The following is an 18,282-nucleotide window of genomic DNA, read 5'->3' on the forward strand; positions in this document are numbered from 1 at the left end:
ACCTCAGCTCCCAGCCCTCTCTGGCTGCAGGTCCCGACGTGGAGGGCGCGCACTGTCAGCTACCGGGGAACACCTTGTAGGGTCAGAAGCCCTGCACTCTCGACCTACAATGTTACTACTTTGCTGTGTGACCTTAGTCAGCTCCCTTCCCTCTCGGGGCTGGCTTTGGTGCTCCCTGGCTCGTCTTCCCCTCCAGCTGCGGATGCTGGCAGGTGCCCATCCGTTGGCTCTATCTAGGCTGGCTCCCTGAGTCTGATGCCAGCAACCACACCCTGCTACTGCTGTCAGACGGGCTGGGGGACACAGCTGGTGCAGCTTCTGGAAGGCTGGGAATGTGAGGTGCCCACTGGAGGCAGATCCAGCCCCCTCCTTGATGTGACCCATGCTAAAGAGAGCCCTAGAGAGCGTGCACCCTGCAGCAGGCATCCCTATTCTGCACCAACACAACCCTGTCTGAGGTTTTTGTCTGGGCTTCTGGGTCCCAGTTAGAGTCACGGGTACTGTCGCTGTGCTCAGAGCTGGTTGGAAACTATCTCCTCTTTTGTAGGCTGCAAGTAAGACCCTTGTGGGGGCAGACCCCATGGCTGCCTGGAAGAACCCCTGGTGGTTTCTGGTGTGGCTGGCCCTCAAGGATGCTACCCTTTTACAGGTAATGGGAGGGGAGTGGAATGGTGGACACCCCTTTGTTTGCTTAGGATCAATATTCTAGACCCACCGTGATACCATTCGTGTTAATCCTACCCCAGAGAACCCAGCTTTCTCCCGTGTCTCCAGCCAATGGTGTTTCTGGTTGCTGTAAGGATGTGCCAGCTCCCTTGTGTCCTTTCTGGATCCCGAGCAGAGCTTGGACACCGCCGTGGGGCCTGTGCAGCAGCAGCGCAGACTAGAATTGCTCTCTGCATGTGCCCAGGTGAAATGCTGGAGGCCAGGACGTGGCGTATGGGCAGAGCCGGGTTCTGGTCCTAGCTTGGCCACTGAGTAAGCAGTCTGAGTTTCCTTCTGTCAACACATGTCCCACTGTTGTGCAGTCCTCTCTTTAGACACCTGTCCCCCCCAGCCACCTTGGGAAGACCCAGCTCGTGCCTTGCTTCCTAATTTGCCTCTTGGGCTGACTCCAACAAAGGAGGAAGTTCGCATTGCCTAAGAGATAACAGGGAGTGCTGAGGACAGTGTGGGGGGCACACGCTCCATCTGTTCAGAGCAGCCTGACCTCAGGCCCAGCTGGTCATTGCTAAGCGAGCACACAAGGCCAGGCTGGCCAGATCTTATTTTATTTTCCCCATGAGCAGGATCATCCGGATTTCTTCCAGAATCTTCCAGTTTTTAAAGCACTGAAAGCCAGACAGAACTGGTAGCCCGATTCGGCCAAGCACTGTGCAGCCCCAGACCTAAAGCTGCAAAGCATATCTGTGTCAGGGTTGCGTCCTCAGAGTGGCAGCTGGTTCCGTGCGGGGTATCTCGTGTGAGAGTGAGTAAGGCAGCCCTCAGGCACGTGGCTTGGTGACCTGTGTGCCTCCAGGATCTCACAAAGGGCATATTGCATAAGTGCTCAGTGTCTGTGAAATAAGCCTGCATGCGTGAGTGAAGATACACCTTGGGGTCAATTAATCAGACATCTCTGCCTCTTATTTTATCTTCTTCAAGCCCCCTGTGAATTCTCTGGCTCACCCAGATCTGGTTGCATCACCTGCCCCATCATCCACTTAGCGGATGCTGCTGCATCATCACATTTTAATCGACATCTTTTGTTGGAACCAAAGAGAAGTCTTCTCAGGGTGATATAGGGTTTCTCTGGCCAGTGGTGTGTTGGGGCGGAAGGGCGGATGCTTCCTTTCCTGTCCCATCAGTGGGTGTGGGCCAGGCTACACGCGCTTCAGCCCTTAGCCCCTGGTTGAAGAGAGCCAGGGCTTTAAGGTCTTCTTGCACCCTATAAAACTCCAGTGTGCTATGAGGCAGACTACTGACCTTTGGCCAAGGGCAGCGTTTGCCCAGTTTGAATCATTCCCTGACCTCTTTCGGATTTTTCCACCTCTGTGTGCCTGTGGCAGTGCGGCTTCCACGCATCGAGGCAGCGTGCACAGAAGGTCGTAAAAGGAGACTGCAGTCACTGTCCGAATCCCAGCTGCACAGTGTCGTGACTGCGTCATACAGACGATCCTGCAGTGTGCTCCAGTTTCCACATCTGTGGAGGGGAGGCAGTGACAGTATCTGCCTCGTGGAGTTTTGGGGGGAAGGAGCCCATGCACTGTGAAATGGGTGGAAAAAAAGTGAATAAAAACAGTGTCTGGCAGGGAAGAAATGCAGGATTGATGTGTCCATTAGCATTCGAGGTTTGAAGCCAGCACCGGGCCTGCATTTTCAGCTGTCGGCCTGCTGGGGGCGCTCATGAGGCATCAGAGACGACGTTGCAGAGTTGAAGAGGTGGTACAGGGGAGACTCCTGCAGGTGTGGCCTGTGCTGCCTCCCCATGGGCCCTGCGAGAATGTTCTAATGGAGCCAGGGTCCACCTGGGCTTGACTCCAAGCTGCCGCTTCTGATTCTGGTGTTTGGGTGGGGCCTAAGGGGTTCTGTCCTGTCTTCCCTTGCTTCAAAAGTGCTGGCTGGTAGAAAACCGATCGACGACGTGTGAGACTGAGCTGTAAGGAGCCTGGGATGTTCCAACTAATTAGGAAAAGTCAGATCTTCATTCAATCGGCTAAAGCTTCAACCCTGACCACATAAGTCGCTAGGAGAGATTACAGCAGACGGAGCTGTCAATGTTTTGTTTTTCTAACTCTCTCTTGACCATTCCTGGAGCAGCACACTGTCCGCCTCATCCAGACAGCTGGACAGGCCTCCTTTCTTCCTGTCTCACAGGCCCTGGAAGCTTCCTGTTGCTCCAGCCCTCTCCCTGGGGACTGTGGTCTTCCCAGAGAGGACAGCAGCTGCGGCACCGACTCTCCTGCCCCAGCCTGGAGCCCGTCAGGCTCTCTCCTCCTACCCTGACCCGAGGCTGCTGAATGCTGTGCCGGCTGCCCCCTGAATCTCAACACACCCCTCATTTTCCTCTTTTGTCCAAGAGAAGGCAAAACCGTCTGTCTACTAATGCAGTAGTCATACATAGGGTAGCTTCCTGGCTTTCTAGAAAGTTCCTCCAGAAATGGTTTTGACATTGGTCATGTAACTTGCTATCCTTACCTCTTAGACCATCAGATCAAGGTGGCCTTGTGCACATCCGAGTGCCCTCCCATCCCTTAAATTCTCTGGCAAATCCAATTCCCCTTGTCCCCTGAGTCTGGCTGGGGTGACCTCTGGTCAAGAATGACTTGATCTGTGACCATCCCTTGCCAAGTTCATAGAAGTGCTTGCGCTGGAACCGGTCCCTTAAGGTGACAGTTTTGAAAGTCAAGGGAGACATTTGGATGAAGAAGTTCTTGAAGGCTTGAGGGTTGTCCTAAAACTCTGTAGTGACTTCATATTCAGAGAGAAGGATTTTGAAAATTTCAGAACACAACTTGTAAAATAGGCAATATCTGACTTGGCTCAGATTCTGTCCTCTGGGTCTTGTTTTTGCCTAAGTATGAGACAGCATGGTTTCATGTTGGGTTTCTGACCATAAGGCTGGAAGTTGGTGTGGGAGGCTGATTCTGCAGAGGGCCTGGAGGCAGGGTGGCCTGCGAGGGCCAAGTGGTCTTGGGTAGATGCCCTTGATCTTGATATCAGTGGAGCTTCTGGTCACAGAGTGTGGAAGCCTTTGGAATGTGTGGAAGGCTGAATAATGGCTTCTGAGTATGTCTTCGTCCTAGCCCTGCAAAACCCATAAATGTTCCTTTAGATAGTAAAAGGAACCTTGCAGATGTGGGGTGGGGAGGTGAACCTGAATTATACAGTTGCAACATTGCTCCGATTCGGAGGCTGGAGAGACGCTACCAGGAAGCCAGAGGCTGGAGCCAGGGAGTGCCTGCAGCCTCCAGACACTGGAGGAGGCAAGGGATGGATTCGCCCCTGGAGTCTTCAGAAGTGACCGGCAGGGCAGGCCTTTAGTGCGCCAGTTAGGATGCTGCTTGGAATGCCCGTGTCCCATATCAGAGTACCTGGGTTTGAGTCCCACCTCCTCTGCCAATCCAGCGTCCTGCTAATGTGGTCCCTGGGAGGCAGCAAGTGATGACTCAAGTGTTTGGGTCCCTGCCACTAACCATGGGTGACTCAGATTGAGTTCCTGGCTCCCAGCTTTGGTCTGGCCCAGCCTTGGCTGTTGCTTATGTTTGGGGAGTTGAGATCTCTCTCCCTCTCCCTCTCCCTCTCCCTCTCCCTCTCCCTCTCTCCCTCTCCCTCTCTCCCTCTCCCTCCCTCCCTCTCCCTCTCCCCCCTCCCTCTCCCTCTCTCCCTCTCCCCCTCTCCCTCTCCTCTCCTCTCCTCTCCTCTCCTCTCCCCTCCCCTCCCCCCTCCCCTCCCCTCTCCTCTCCTCTCCTCTCCTCTCCTCTCCTCTCTCTCTCTCTCTCTCTCTCCCCCTTCTCTCACCCTGCTCCCTTTTTCTGTCTTTTTAATAGAACAAAAAGAAGTAACTGGCCCTGGTGACCCATTGATTTTAGTTCTGTAAAAACTCATTTCAGATTCACTTTTTATAATGCCACTATTTTGCTTTTTTTTTTTTTTTTTTACAGAACACAAGCAGAAAAGTTACACTTTTAATTACATTAAAAGTTCTTACAGTGTTCCCTCTTCGGTCTAGCTACCTTCAACATTCAGCACACAAAATGCTTGTAGGAATTCAGTACAACCAGCAAATAAGCCTACCACTCCCAAGTTCTGTGTGTCCACCCCTCTTGCCACTTGGGCCACGCAGCCCATCATTTGGAAGCAACTCTACCTCTATCCATGCCTTTGGGGGAGAAGCTAGTGTTCCATCTCAGCCAACACCAGAATCTGTGCCATCAGGAAATCTTCCTGTTCGCGAAATTCACATCCTTTATGTCAGTCTGATGCTTCCGAAGCGCCAGGATTTAGACCGTCATTACAGAGACTCACCTGCTCCATCTCTCAGGTGTTGTCGATATGGACTCGCCTTCTACACATTTGGGAAGCTTTGCCTCCACCCTTTCAGGAGGTCAGATTGTAGGGACCGGGAGCATCCTTTGGAGGAGCACCTGCAGTGGCTAACTTTAACAGACAGTGTTTTCTTCACTTTAGTTGGTGGACTCTGTGTTTATTCTTTCAGAGTTCTGGCATCTCAAACTGTAAGAGAACAAACTTGTGTGTTGTCGTAAGACACTAAATTCCTGGTAATTGTTATGGCAGAAGAGGAGGCTAATGCGGGATATCCAGGTGGGATTCCAATCTTGCTTCTCTTTCCTGCTACCAACACAGGCGTCTGCTCTCTGTCCCCAGTAACACAGATGCAATCAAAGGTTTGGACAGAGGTGGGTGGAGTCCCAGAGACAGCACGAGGGCAAAAGACATGCCGTTGAGTGCTGGCGGCCATAACAGTTGTGTTCCACAATGGATCTAGCCCACACCCATCCTCCCCGATCACGCTTGATCCTGTCGGTGGTGGGCAGTGAGGAAAGCAGCCCTGGATGGGGGTTTAGAGGAGTTACTGTGTGAGGAGGTCAGCTCAGGGTCGCCCTGACTCTGACATGGCACTCAGCTCTCTGTGGGCCAGCCTGAATTTGTCCGAGTTTGGTCCATGGTGTGTATTTCCCCCATTTTGGTCGAATCTCCTGGATTAGTGGGGGCATAAACATGGTGCTGATCATTTAGTCCAACCACGCCTCAGCAGATTCCACTTCCCATCCATCCCTTAGTGAAACTTGGGAAGATTCGAGGTCAGTCATTTTTTTTAAAGATTTATTTATTTATTTGAAAGTCAGAGTTACACACAGAGAGGAGGAGAGGCAGAGAGAGAGAGAGAGAGAGAGATAAAGAGAGAGAGAGAGATAGAGAGAGGTCTTCCATCCACTGGTTCACTCCCCAGTTGGCCTCAATAGCTGGAGCTGTGCTGATCCGAAGCCAGGAGCCAGGAGCTTCTTCCAGGTCTCCCACATGGGTGAAGGGGCCCAAGGACTTGGGCCATCTCCTACTGCTTTCTCAGGCCACAGCGGAGAGCTGGATCAGAAGTGGAGCAGCTGGGTCTCAAACTGGTGCCCATGTGGGATGCTGGCACTGCAGGCGGTGGCTTTACCCACTATGCTATTAAAAGTCCAGTTCAATTTAAACACGTGGTTCTCAAGTTGACTTAAATCTCATCTCCCTCCTCTCGAGTCTGGGCTTGGTGCATGACACCAGCACCTGAAGTGAAACAGGTCTGAGGTCGACTCTCTTCTTCCCCTTTCACGGGGTGGCGGGGGAATGACTCTGAGATACCTCTTCCTTTGCTTTCTTCTGGAGCGAGAAACAAGGAGAGGGGAAGGCCACGAGGACAGACAGCTCTTTACTGCTGCTCCGGTCTCCCTGACCACTCTGCCATCCTGGGCAGCAGGTGTAGTTCTACAGCGGGCTCTAGAGGACCTTCCCTACAGACTGTGTCTGTCTCCGCGGGCAGCCCGATCTCTGTATTGCTCTTCCCCTCCATCTTCATTTCTTAAGGCTATGTTCTGTTATCCCTTTGGATATACCCTGATGCCACACTTTGTTTAAAAATATTATTTCTTTTTTTGCATTTTTGGGTTGCTTTCTGGATGGTTTGTCACTCATGGTCAGCCATTTGTAGTGGACACCGCATGCTCACGTCTCTGCCCACCGGATCCACGCTATGATGTTCCTCCTCCTCGGCCTGTTTCAGTTCTGGGTAGAGTTTTCCCTGAACTCTGCGTTTTTACGTCATCAATGTGCTTCCTGTGTGATCTCGTTCTCTACAGAGATTTTGGATAAACATTATAAGCTGTGTGGACGCTGGCGATGGATGGAGTCTGAGCAGAAAGACCGAAGCTTGTCTTGTCTTGAGGGCAGACTTCATGTGTTGCCCCATTGCATCCATAGCCTGACAATCTGCAACACAGGGAGACTGATAGATACAGTGACAGCCCCGGGGGAATGGGTGGGACTTTCTCCTTGCTTGTGACATCTACGCTGCTCTCTTCTTATTGCTCTGTGCTTTCCATCTCACAGTCCTTCTGTGGCTCATCCACGCCCTTTAAAATATTTATTTTTATTTTTTGAGAGGTAGAGAAGCACACAGAGAGAGAGAGAGAGAGAGAGAGAGAGAATCTCCCACCCACTTGTTCACTCCCAAATTCCCAAAACAGCCACAGCGAGGACTGGGCTGGGCCAGGCTGCAGCTACAAGCCAATAATCCAATCCAGTTCTCCCACATGGGTGGCAGGAACCCAGTAACTCGAGCCGTCTTCACTGCTTCCTGGGGTGTGCATTAGCAGGAAGCTCAAATCGGGAATGGAACTGGGACTCCATCCTAGGATCTGCAGTATGGGATGTGGGTGTCCCGAGCGGTGGCTTACCTGCTGTGCCAAATGCCGGCCCGGCCCGTGGCTCTTTCTAAATGCTGCTTCCTCCCAGAGCCGGCTCTTCACTGCTTTCTGTCCCTCCACCCTGTCCCCAGGCAGCCTCAGCCACTGCTCTGCTTTCTCCGCAGAGGTACTCACCTGGCGTCCGGTGCGTGGAAACCCATGTCTCACAGCGGTGCAGCCTTTCCAATTTACGCTTTTGATGATCTTTCAAATGAGTGCTGCATCTACACACAAAACATGGAAAGTTGACCATTATTTTTACAGAAACTAAAAATCCAAACTTTGAACATAAAATAGACACTCTGGAAGGTGCTGGTTTTGCTTTTTCTTAAATCCAGGGCCCCTCCAAATGGAAGAGGCCCAGAATTTCTGGGAGGTTGTTGTCTGTCTCTTTCTTTCTTTTTTTTTTTTTTTTTTTTTTTTTTGACAGGCGGAGTGGACAGTGAGAGAGAGACAGAGAGAAAGGTCTTCCTTTACCGTTGGTTCACCCTCCAATGGCTGCCGCGGCCGGCATACCACGCTGATCCGAAGCCAGGAGCCAGGTGCTTCTCCTGGTCTCCCATGGGGTGCAGGGCCCAAGCACTTGGGCCATCCTCCACTGCACTCCCGGGCCACAGCAGAGAGCTGGCCTGGAAGAGGGGCAACCGGGACAGAATCCGGCGCCCCTATTGGGACTAGAACCCGGTGTGCCAGCACCGCAAGGCAGAGGATTAGCCTAGTGAGCCGTGGTGCCGGCTGCTGTCTGTCTCTTTCATGAGAGGCATGTCAGTGTGTCCGTGAGCTACCCTGCACCTTCACAGAAGGTCCAAATCAAAAGTCCCTACTCCTCACCCCACCTCTCACCCCTCACCCCTCACTCCTCACCCCTCACCCCTCACCCAGCTCTTTCAGTGCCTAGATTCTCCACCAACACTCACTTGGGCCAGAAGCCTGGAGTTACTCTATTTTTTTTTTTATTTTATTTATTTATTTGAGAGGTAGAATTACACAGAGAGAGGTCTTCCATCCACTGGCTCACACCCCAAATGGCCTCAATGGCCGCAGCTATGCTGATTGGAAGCCAGGAGCCAGGAGCTTCTTCTGGGTCTCCCACAAGAGTACAGGGGCCCGAGCACCTGGGCCATCTTCTACTGCTTTCCCAGGGCATAAGCAGGGAGCTGGATCGGAAGAGGAGCAGCCGGGACTAGAACCGGTGGCGCCAGCACCACAGGAGGAGGCTTAGCCTACTACACCACAGTGCCTGACTGGGGTCACTCTGAATGTCTTCTCTGTGGCCCTGTCCTGTACCCACTGAGCCCATTTGTTCTACCCAGAAATGCGTCTTCAATCTGTCTCTTCTCCTGGGTTTCTGTTTGCAGAGCAGGGTCCACAGCAGCGGGGGGCGTGAGATGAGGGTGAATGAAGAGCTGTGACTCTCAGGGGCAGAGCTGGCCTCATCCAGCTGGGCTGCGTGGAGGCCCGGGGAGGGGCGCGGTCACCAGGACAGGCTGAGTGGGATCTTCAGCCTCCCCTGGACCCCTGGGGGTGCCCTCGGAAAAAGGAGACTCGAGAGGCCTCTGGTTCTAGTCCAGGCTGGCGACTGATGAATCCTGAGCGTAGACAAAGGGATGTAAATGTGGGAACGATTTTGGAATCTGAGGGATGGAGCCTGATTATGTGGGATTGAAGGAGAGAGAAGAATGGAAATTTCCTGCAGGTTTTGAACAGGTTTTCGAGGCACACGAAGCCCAGACGTCCCCCCTGGTCTTGGGAAATGACTCGTTGTGTTTGCAGGAGTTTTGGGGGTTGATGTGGATTTCAGAAGGTAAGGCCGTGCGAAACATTGTTCCATAGCAAATAGGAGCCACGGAGAGGCTGCACTTCAGTATGCATACTCCTAAGGAGAAACGGCCAGCACAAAGGCAGGGATTAAAGCTAGGAGGGGAAAAAACCAATTATCCGTAATTGTTTCATAACAGAACAAAACTAGGCAGTCTTCCTCTGTGGCATTACTAATGGAGCTGAGAGCAGCAGAGCTAACATCTTATGGAAACCACATTTCAAGGTTTATGATTGTGATTGCTCTCAGTTTATTTTTACAAAGATGCTAATTTCCATAAATAGCATGGAAGCATAAAGCGATTTCCTCTCCAAGTATTTTATGCAATTACTTTCTGGAATTTGTCAGCACTGCACAGTTCCAGCCAATGTATGTTAGAAATTATTGTGGTCAAATCCTCAGAAACACATTTGTCCTCCAAGCCTTTACTTGTAAATATAATAGCATTTTGTTTTGAAACTAATTTTAATATGAAGAAGAATAATTGCTTTACTAATAAAGATAATTTACTGTATTAAGGGACCCATGAAATTCTCTTCACTTTTCTTCTCACTTCTGAAATTCCCTCTGTGTGTTTTTTTTTTTTTCCTTATTTAAATCCATATTCAGGGCCAGCACTGTGGCGTAGAAGGTTAAGCCTCTGCCTGCAGTGTCAGCATCTGATGTGGGCACCGGTTCAAGTCCCGGCTGCTCCACTTCTGATCCAGTTCACTGCTAATGTGCCTGGGAAAGCAGTGGAAGATGGCCCAAGTGCTTGGGCCCCTGCACCCATGCAGGAGACCCGGAAGAAGCTCCTGGCTCTTGGCTTTGGCCTGGCCCAGCCCTGGCCACTGTGGGGAGTGAACCAGCAGATGGGAGACCTCTCTCTCTCTCTCTGCCTTTCAAATAAATAAATAACATCTTTAAAAAAACAAAATAAAATAAAAAAGAACCACATTTATTCTAAAAATATGGAAAAACGCAGAAAAGAACCCAGATGAAAATAAATATTGCCTTTATTTATATCAATTGTTATTTTATATATATATTTCCAAGTCTTCTTAGAATGTTTATATCTCTTTAAATAATTATACTCTATTTTGATAACCTTTAAAAATTTGTCAATATGAAGAATGTTTTAAGGCCATTAAGTATTGTTCTACACTAATATTTATTATATTCATAGTATTGCATGCATGCTTTATTAATTAATCCCTCACGGTTGGACATTTACGCTGGACACAGTCGTTTTGCTGCTGCAGGCAATGCTGCTGTAAATATACTTGCAGATCTGTCTTTGCTCATGTTTGTGATGTTTTCCTATGAATACGTGTCTAGGAAAAATGTATTTGTTGAATTTTCAGGTTAAAAACTGTGTGAAAGTTTTTTTTAAAAGATTTTATTTATTTATTTGAATGGTAGAGTTACATAGAGAGGAAGAGACAGAGAGAGAGGTCTTCCATCCGCTGGTTCACTCCCCAAATGGCCACAATGGCCAGAGCTGGGATGATCTGAAGCCAGGAGCCAGGAGCTTCCTCTGAGTCTCCCATGTGGGTGAAAGGGCCCAAGCACTTGGGCCATCTTCAACTGCATTCTCAAGCCACAGCAGAGAGCTGAATGGGAAGAGGAGCAGCTGGGACATGAACCAGCGCCCATATGGACTGTCGGCGCTGCAGGCAGAGCCTAGCCCACTACCCCACAGCGCTGGCCCCTGTGTGAAGTGTTAAGACCTTTGATTTATACTCTCAGACTGCCTTCCAGAAAGTTCCTATCCTTCCCTGGCAAGGAAACTTTACTTGTGAGAATATAAAAAAAATTTATGTGTTTAAGAAATGGGGGAAGGGGATGGAAATGAGAGAGAGAGAGAGAGAGAGAGAGGTCTTCCTTTGGCTGGTTCACTCCGCAAATGCCCACAACAGCTGAGGCTGAGCCAGGTCAAAGCCAGGATGCCAGGACTCCATCCAGATCTCTCACGTGGGTGTTAGAAATCCAAGTCCTTGAGCCATCACCTGCTGCCTCCAAGGGCGCACAGGGTCAGGAAGCTAGAATGGGGAGTCCTGTGCAGCAGCTTGGCCCTGGGCACTTTGGTGGGGGATGTGGGCGTTCTAAGCAGTATCTGAACTGCTGTGCCAAACACCCACCCCTGAGAGATCCTGTCGCTCATTTGTTTTGCTGCTTTTGTGCAGTTTCCTTCAGACATTAGAAACAAAGCAACAGATTTTTGTCCTTCATACCTTTGCCAACATTTCTGTTGGGAATTTCTTGTTAATACATTAATATCTTTATCTTCCTTTTGTGTATTGCCAATACTTTTCGCGTTTTGTCATTTACCTTTTTTAAACTCATGTTTGTGACCCACTGCCGTTTAAATGTTCAAGTTGTCTTCTCTAGGAATTTCTGTTTTTGAAATTCTCTGCCTTTGAATTATGCTTAGAAATAACCTCAGATTGAGAGAAAAATATAGGTACACCTACGTTGTCTTATGTTTCTTTGTAGATATTCAAATATTTGTTTTAGAATGTATTTGGTCAGTTAATCTGCCATCTTTACCTTTTTTTTTTTTTTTGACAGGTAGAGTTATAGACAGTAAGCGAGAGAGACAGAAAGAAAGGTCTTCCTTCCGTTGGTTCACTCCCCAAATGGCCGCTATGGCCGGCGCTGCGCCGATCTGAAGCCAGGAGCCAGGTGCTTCTTCCTGGTCTCCCATGCGGGTGCAGGGCCCAAGCACTTGGGCCATCCTCCACTGCACTCTTGGGCCACAGCAGAGAGCTGGACTGGAAGAGGAGCAACTGGGACAGAATCCGGTGCCCCGACCGGGACTAGAACCCAGGGTACCAGCGCCGCAGGCAGAGGATTAGCCTAGTGAGCCGTGGCGCTGGCCATCTTTACCTTTCTTAATTCATGCTTGTGAAGTTACTGTACATTTGCAAGGTGTTCAGCATCTCCTAAGACAGAACCTCCCCTTATTATCCTACTTTTGGCTAGGTCCTGTTTCAGAGCAAAACATCTTGTTGTTTGCAGCGACCTGTGCTATAATGGAGGTGTAAGCTAAGTCCCTTCTCTGAAACTACGTAAAACAAAGAAACAGCACAAAAAGAGCGCAGTTTATCTCCAGTGACACCAGGAAATGGCCCCAGGCCCCTAACACAAACTCTGAGCATGGTTCCTGAGCCCTGTAAAGTCTGTATCCTGGAGACTGACCGGTGTCGCCTGGGACTCTAAGCTGAGCGGGACAGACTTCTGTAAGGATGCCTGTCACAGAGGTGCCTGCTTAAGAAACTTTTGATAAGAACCATGCGAATGGAGCCCTCTGGGATTTGTGGGTGTGGTCCACAAAGAAGCCCAGTGTGACACCAAAAATGGCCAGGCGCATAGTGCGGGCAAGGAAGCCGTGTTGATGCAGAGTCTTCATCGTCTGCTGTGCAGTCTGGCCTCCGATAGATGGAGATTGCTGGAGGTGAAGTGGGCAAGGGGTGGGTGGGGAAGGGGTGCCGACGTTTCCAGAACAAATTGCCTAGAGGTTAGCAGTTTCTGGGGAACCTCACTGGCTTTGGACTGCTCGATTGAAAGGACAACGTGACGTCAGAGAAAAGGAAATAATATGTAGGGAGATGGTGAGCCAGAGCCAAAGCAGACCTGAGGCTAGGGAAGACTCGAGTGCACTTTCTCATACCTGTGTTCTTGTTATGCTGCTGTCTACAGCACCCGGCTGCATTAGAAACAACAAAATTATACACTGTGGGATGAGCAACTGGGGGCATGCTGGACAGAATGAGTATCCTACAAGATACAATGTCCAAAAACCAAAAAGATACAAGTGATTATAGAGAACCAACAGATGCGTAGTTAATATTTCTGAAAAAAAAAATAGAAAAAATATTCAACAATATAGTTAAAGAAAATGGTTCTTACTTTTCCTTCAGGTCTTTGTAAACGTTGACCTTGTATGTTTTGACGTTGAGTTTTACTTAAGAGAAGTCTGGGATCAGCCTGGTGTTTCCTGTGTATTTGCCTTACTTTGCCATGATGCCTACATGGTTTCTTTTTTAATCTGGTAGCCCCATGTTTTCATCAGAATATGATGGGAATACTTTTTTAAATATTACTATTTGCTTTCTGTTTTATCTTTTTTAGTACAACAATCTGAAGTTCTGCACTATTTTAAAAAGGTTATTTATTTGAGAGGTAGAGTTACTGACAGAGAGAGGGAGAGGCAGAGAGAGAGGTCTTCCATCCACTGGTTCACTCCCTAGATGGCCACATGGCCGAAGCTGGGCCCATCTGAAGCCAGGAGCCAGCAGCTTCTTCTGGGTCTCCCATGGGGGTGCAAGGGCCCTAGCACTTGGGTCATTTTATTTTGCATTCCCAGGCCATAGCAGAGAGCTGTATCAGAAGGGGATCAGCTGGGACTTGAACCGGTGCTCATATGGGATGCCAGCACAGCAGGTGGAGGCTTAACCTACTATACCACAGTACCAGCCGTGGAAACAATTTTTATGTAAATAAATTTTTATCTTCATGAGTTTATGTTTTTTTCCCTGTCTTTCAGGAAAATATTTTTTAAAATGTGGTCATCAGATAGGCAACATTTTTATTTTTTTATTTTTGCCTTTAATTTCTTCAGCTCACCTTTTCTGTTGTCTTTAAATATTTCCTTTAGACTCTCATTGTTCTTTTGACGTTGGTTCATCCTCCAATGGCCACCTGGCTGGTGCACCGCGCTGATCCGAAAGCAGGAGCCAGGTACTTCTCCTGGTCTCCCATGGGGTGCAGGGCCCAAGCACTTGGGCCATCCTCCACTGCACTCCCGGGCCACAGCAGAGAGCTGGCCTGGAAGAGGGGCAACCGGGACAGAATCTGGCGCCCCACCGGGATTCAAACCCGGTGTGCCGGCGCCACAAGGCGGAGGATTAGCCTAGTGAGCCCCGGCGCCGGCCCCCATAATTTACCTGTGATTTATCTTGAGTTGCATGTGTCTTGTGTTGCATGTGCTTTGATTACGTTTTGCTTGTGTTCCAGTTTTGTGTGTGTGTGCTTGTGTTTGTTTTATATGTGTTGATTTTGTGAAAGTTTTGTTCTGATAGACAATCTCTGCTTTTTTTAAAAAAAATAGTTATTTCAGAGGGAGGGAGGGAGGACTTTTTGAGCCCCCAAATCCATGTATTGATCAGGGCTGGAGCCAGGAACTCAGTCTGGATCTCCTGTATGTTGTCAGGAACAAAACCACTTGATCCATCACCTGCTGCCTTCCTGTGTCTGCTGGGGTTGGAAACAGACCTGGGACTTGAACCCCAGTACTCTGATATGGGATGTGTTCCCCAGCCCGGCATCTTAACTGCTGAATCAAATACCCACCCCCAGAATTTTCTTCTTAATTGGGCTCCACTGCACATGTTTGCTCACCTCCTTGGGCCAGTAGGCTGTCCAGAGCAGTCTCTTCTCTCAGAGGTGGTAGAGCTACGTGAGAGCATGACCAAAGGCAAAGGGTCTTTAAGCCCCTACTTCTTTCTTTCCTTTTTTAAAGATTTATTTATTTGAAAGGCATAGTTACAGAGAGACAGAGACAGAGGGAGACAGAGAGAGAGACAGAGAGAGAGAGATCTTCCATCCATTGATTTACTCCCTAGTTGGTGGCAATGGCCGAAGCTGCACCGATCTGAAGCCAGGAGCCTGGAGCTTCTTCCAGTCTCCCACACAGGTGCACGGGCCTAAGGACTTGGGCCATCTTCTACTGCTTTCGCAGGCCACAGCAGAGAGCTGGGTCCAAATGTGGCACTGCAGATGGTGGCTTTACCCTGGGTGCTGACCCCGCCCCTACTTATTCCAATTCTGCTCATATTCCACTGCCCATAGCAACCCAACATAACTGAAGATCAGGGATGGGGAAAAACACCCATGTACTGTTCACATAAGACCACAAGGAATTCTTTGGTCAAGACCCCAATCACTGGGACAGGGAAGTATGTTCCTCCCATAGAGATTTTGTGTGTGTGTGTGTGTGTGTGTGTGTGGCAGGAACTGGAGAGGGTAGGAGTGAGTATTTTTGAAAAATAGTCTAATCCACCACTGTAACAAAACCAGGCTTTTCATTGAGGCAATATAGTTCCAGAAAACATGCTTTAATCATTACATTCACGTTGACCCTCAGAAACTAGCATTACTGGATTGAGGAGGTGTTGACACGAGTGGGAGATTGTAGGCGAGTCTTGTTTCACATGTGCTGCAGGTTTACTTCATGAGGTAGACACGCATACAAGATGCAAAGAGGCTTTGATGCCGTCTTCATTGTCTCACTCATAGTCCTAACTCTAACCCTACATGTGCATCTGTAGCAATAGAAACCCAGAAAGGATTCCTCTCAACTCCATAGTTCAGTGATGATTGTAGACTTTTTGGACTGTGACTCATGGGAAGAAATGCATTTTATATAGCTGTCTGTCTATCTGTCTGTCTGTTTATCTATCTATCCATCCATCTATCATCTCTGTATCCCCTTACCTACCTATCTATAATTTTTTCATATTCTGTAAATGTTTCAGGAAAAAATACTTATTTAACCTTTCTATGATGATTTCATTCCATTCCATGAAAACATGGCTGATGAAGACCTAATCAATTACTTTTGTGATCACTGATGGGGAGGTATTCCATTTTGAAACTCTGCTCTGGTTAATAGACACCAGTCTCTCTCTCTCTCTCTCTCTCTCTCTGTGTGTGTGTGTGTGTGTGTTGGAGTTGATGTTTTTTGTTTTTGTTTTTGTTTTTGTTTTTTGACAGGCAGAGTGGACAGTGAGAGAGAGAGACAGAGAGAAAGGTCTTCCTTTTGCCGTTGGTTCACCCTCCAATGGCCGCCGCGGTCAGCGCGCTGATTCGATGGCAGGAGCCAGGTGCTTCTCCTGGTCTCCCATCAGGTGCAGGGCCCAAGCACTTGGGCCATCCTCCACTGCCCTCCCAGGCCACAGCAGAGAGCTGGCCTGGAAGAGGGGCAACTGGGACAGAATCCGGCACCCCGACCGGACTAGAACCCGGTGTGCCGGCGCTGCAAGGAGGAGGATTAGCCTAGTGAGCCGTTGCGCCGGCAGGGAGTTGATGTTTGCTAAGACTCAGCAACAATTCAGTGACCCCGGATGGCCGTTGCCTACTGTAACTGCTCTCTCGGGGTCACGTGTTCCCCAAGTGATCAGATGCTGCCAACAGTGTACACATAAAGTATTGCTTTCCAGCGTGTCTGGTGATCGGGGTTCTTCAAAGCAATCTATATGATCATGTTCTTTTACTCCTCTGACTTAGTAACATGAGGAATCATAATAATAGGTTTCCTAACATTGAATCATCCTTGTTTTCCTGGCATTAACTGTACTTGGCTATGATAGATTGTCTTTTTAATATTCATCTGGATTTGGTTTGCAAATATTTTATTGAAAATTACTACATCAGTATTCATAAGATGTTGGTTTGTACTATATTTTTCAGATTTTTTATATCAAGATTTTTGTTAGTCTCATAAAATGAATTGGGACACTTTCTATAGTTTTCTTTTTCTGTGTTTTTAAATAGCACAGATAGTCCGTTCCATGAATGTTTGAAAGAACTTTCCAATAAAATGAAGGCACAAGACTTTTTTGGGGAGCATTTCTTTGATAACTTCTTTACCTTTTATACAACTATTGGTATTTCAGCCCTTTTCCTGCTTCTTTAATCAGTTTTTTTTTTAAAGATTTTTATTTGTTTCTTTGAGAGGTAGAGTTACACACAGAGAGAGGGAGAGACAGAGAGAAGTCTTCCATCTGCTGGTTCACTCTCAAATGGCTGCAATAGATTCGAAGCCAGGAGCCAGGAGCTTCCTCCAGGTCTCCCATGTGGGTGCAGGAGCCCAAGGACTTGGGCAATCTTCTACTGCTTTTCCAGGCCACAGCAGAGAGCTGGATTGGAAGAGGAGCAGCCAGGACACAAACCGGCACCCTTATGGGATGCTGGCACTGCAGGTGTAGGCTTAGCCTGCTATGACACAGCACTGGCCTCTTAATCAGTTTTTATAATTTACATTTTTCCTTGAAACTTTCTGTTATTACCCTGTCATTTAAAAAATAAATTATTTTACTAATTTCTGATTTATTCCCTCTTCAGAGATTATGGTGTTTTAAGATTTTCATTTTTGGGGCCAGCACTGTGGGGCAGTGGGTTAACGCCCTGGCCTGAAGCGCTGGCATCCCATATGGGTGCTGGTTCTAGTCCCAGCTGCTCCTCTTCTGATCCAGCTCTCTGCTATGGCCTAGGAAAGCAGTAGAAGATGGCCCAAGTCCTTGGGCCCCTGCACCCATGTGGGTGACCTGGAAGAAGCTCCTGGCTCCTGGCCTCCATTGTGGCCAATTGGGGAGTGAAGACCCCTCAATCAGATGGAAGACCTCGCTCTCTCTCTCTCTCTCTCTCCTCTCTGTGTGCAACTCTGACTTTCAAATAAAATAAATAAATCTTTAAAAAAAGATTTTCATTTTTGAAATATGTTAAAGTGCTCAATTTTAAGTGTGTCCCAACTTGACAAATTTGTCTATAAGTTGCATTTTCTGAATTGGAGAAAAGTGTTCTACTGCCCCATTCTCCTCCCTGACTCTTGCGCTCCTGTGTTTCCTTACTCATCCCATATCAGAGCACTGATTTGAGGTCCAGCTTCTCGGCTTTAGATCCAGCCTCCCTCTAATGAGCCTGGGAAGATGGTTCCAAGTACTTGGGCCTCTGTCACCCACATACAATACCCAGACGGAGTTCCAGCCTCCTGGCTTTGGCCTGACCCAACCTTGGCTGTTGCAGCTATTTGGGGGGACTGAATCAGTGGATGGAAGCTCTCTCTGCTTGTTTTCCCCCTTCTGTTTCTGCTACTCTTCCTTTCAAATATGTAGATCATTCTTTTTTTGTTGTTTTTAAAAATGAAACAGATATGCTATGAATCTGTTATTTATGAAATGAGAGATTAGCGTATGTTAGGGTCCAGAAATAAGGTGTTGACTGATGAAGGGGTGAGGCTAACAGTGTAAACCAAACCTG

General features: G+C 48.5%; 1 protein-coding gene across 1 annotated transcript in view; it reads left to right on the plus strand.

The window, feature by feature from the left end:
- Positions 1-18,282, plus strand: part of ADAMTSL3 (ADAMTS like 3) — a 411,707-nt gene that overhangs the window by 1,031 nt on the left and 392,394 nt on the right. The window contains exon 2 of the mRNA XM_008275279.4: positions 548-649. Within this exon, the coding sequence (XP_008273501.2) occupies positions 581-649 (69 nt within the window). The 5' untranslated portion in view covers positions 548-580. The remainder of the gene's footprint in view (positions 1-547; positions 650-18,282) is intronic.

Source organism: Oryctolagus cuniculus, chromosome 12, assembly GCF_964237555.1.
Source record: "Oryctolagus cuniculus chromosome 12, mOryCun1.1, whole genome shotgun sequence".
Classification (NCBI taxonomy): domain Eukaryota; kingdom Metazoa; phylum Chordata; class Mammalia; order Lagomorpha; family Leporidae; genus Oryctolagus; species Oryctolagus cuniculus.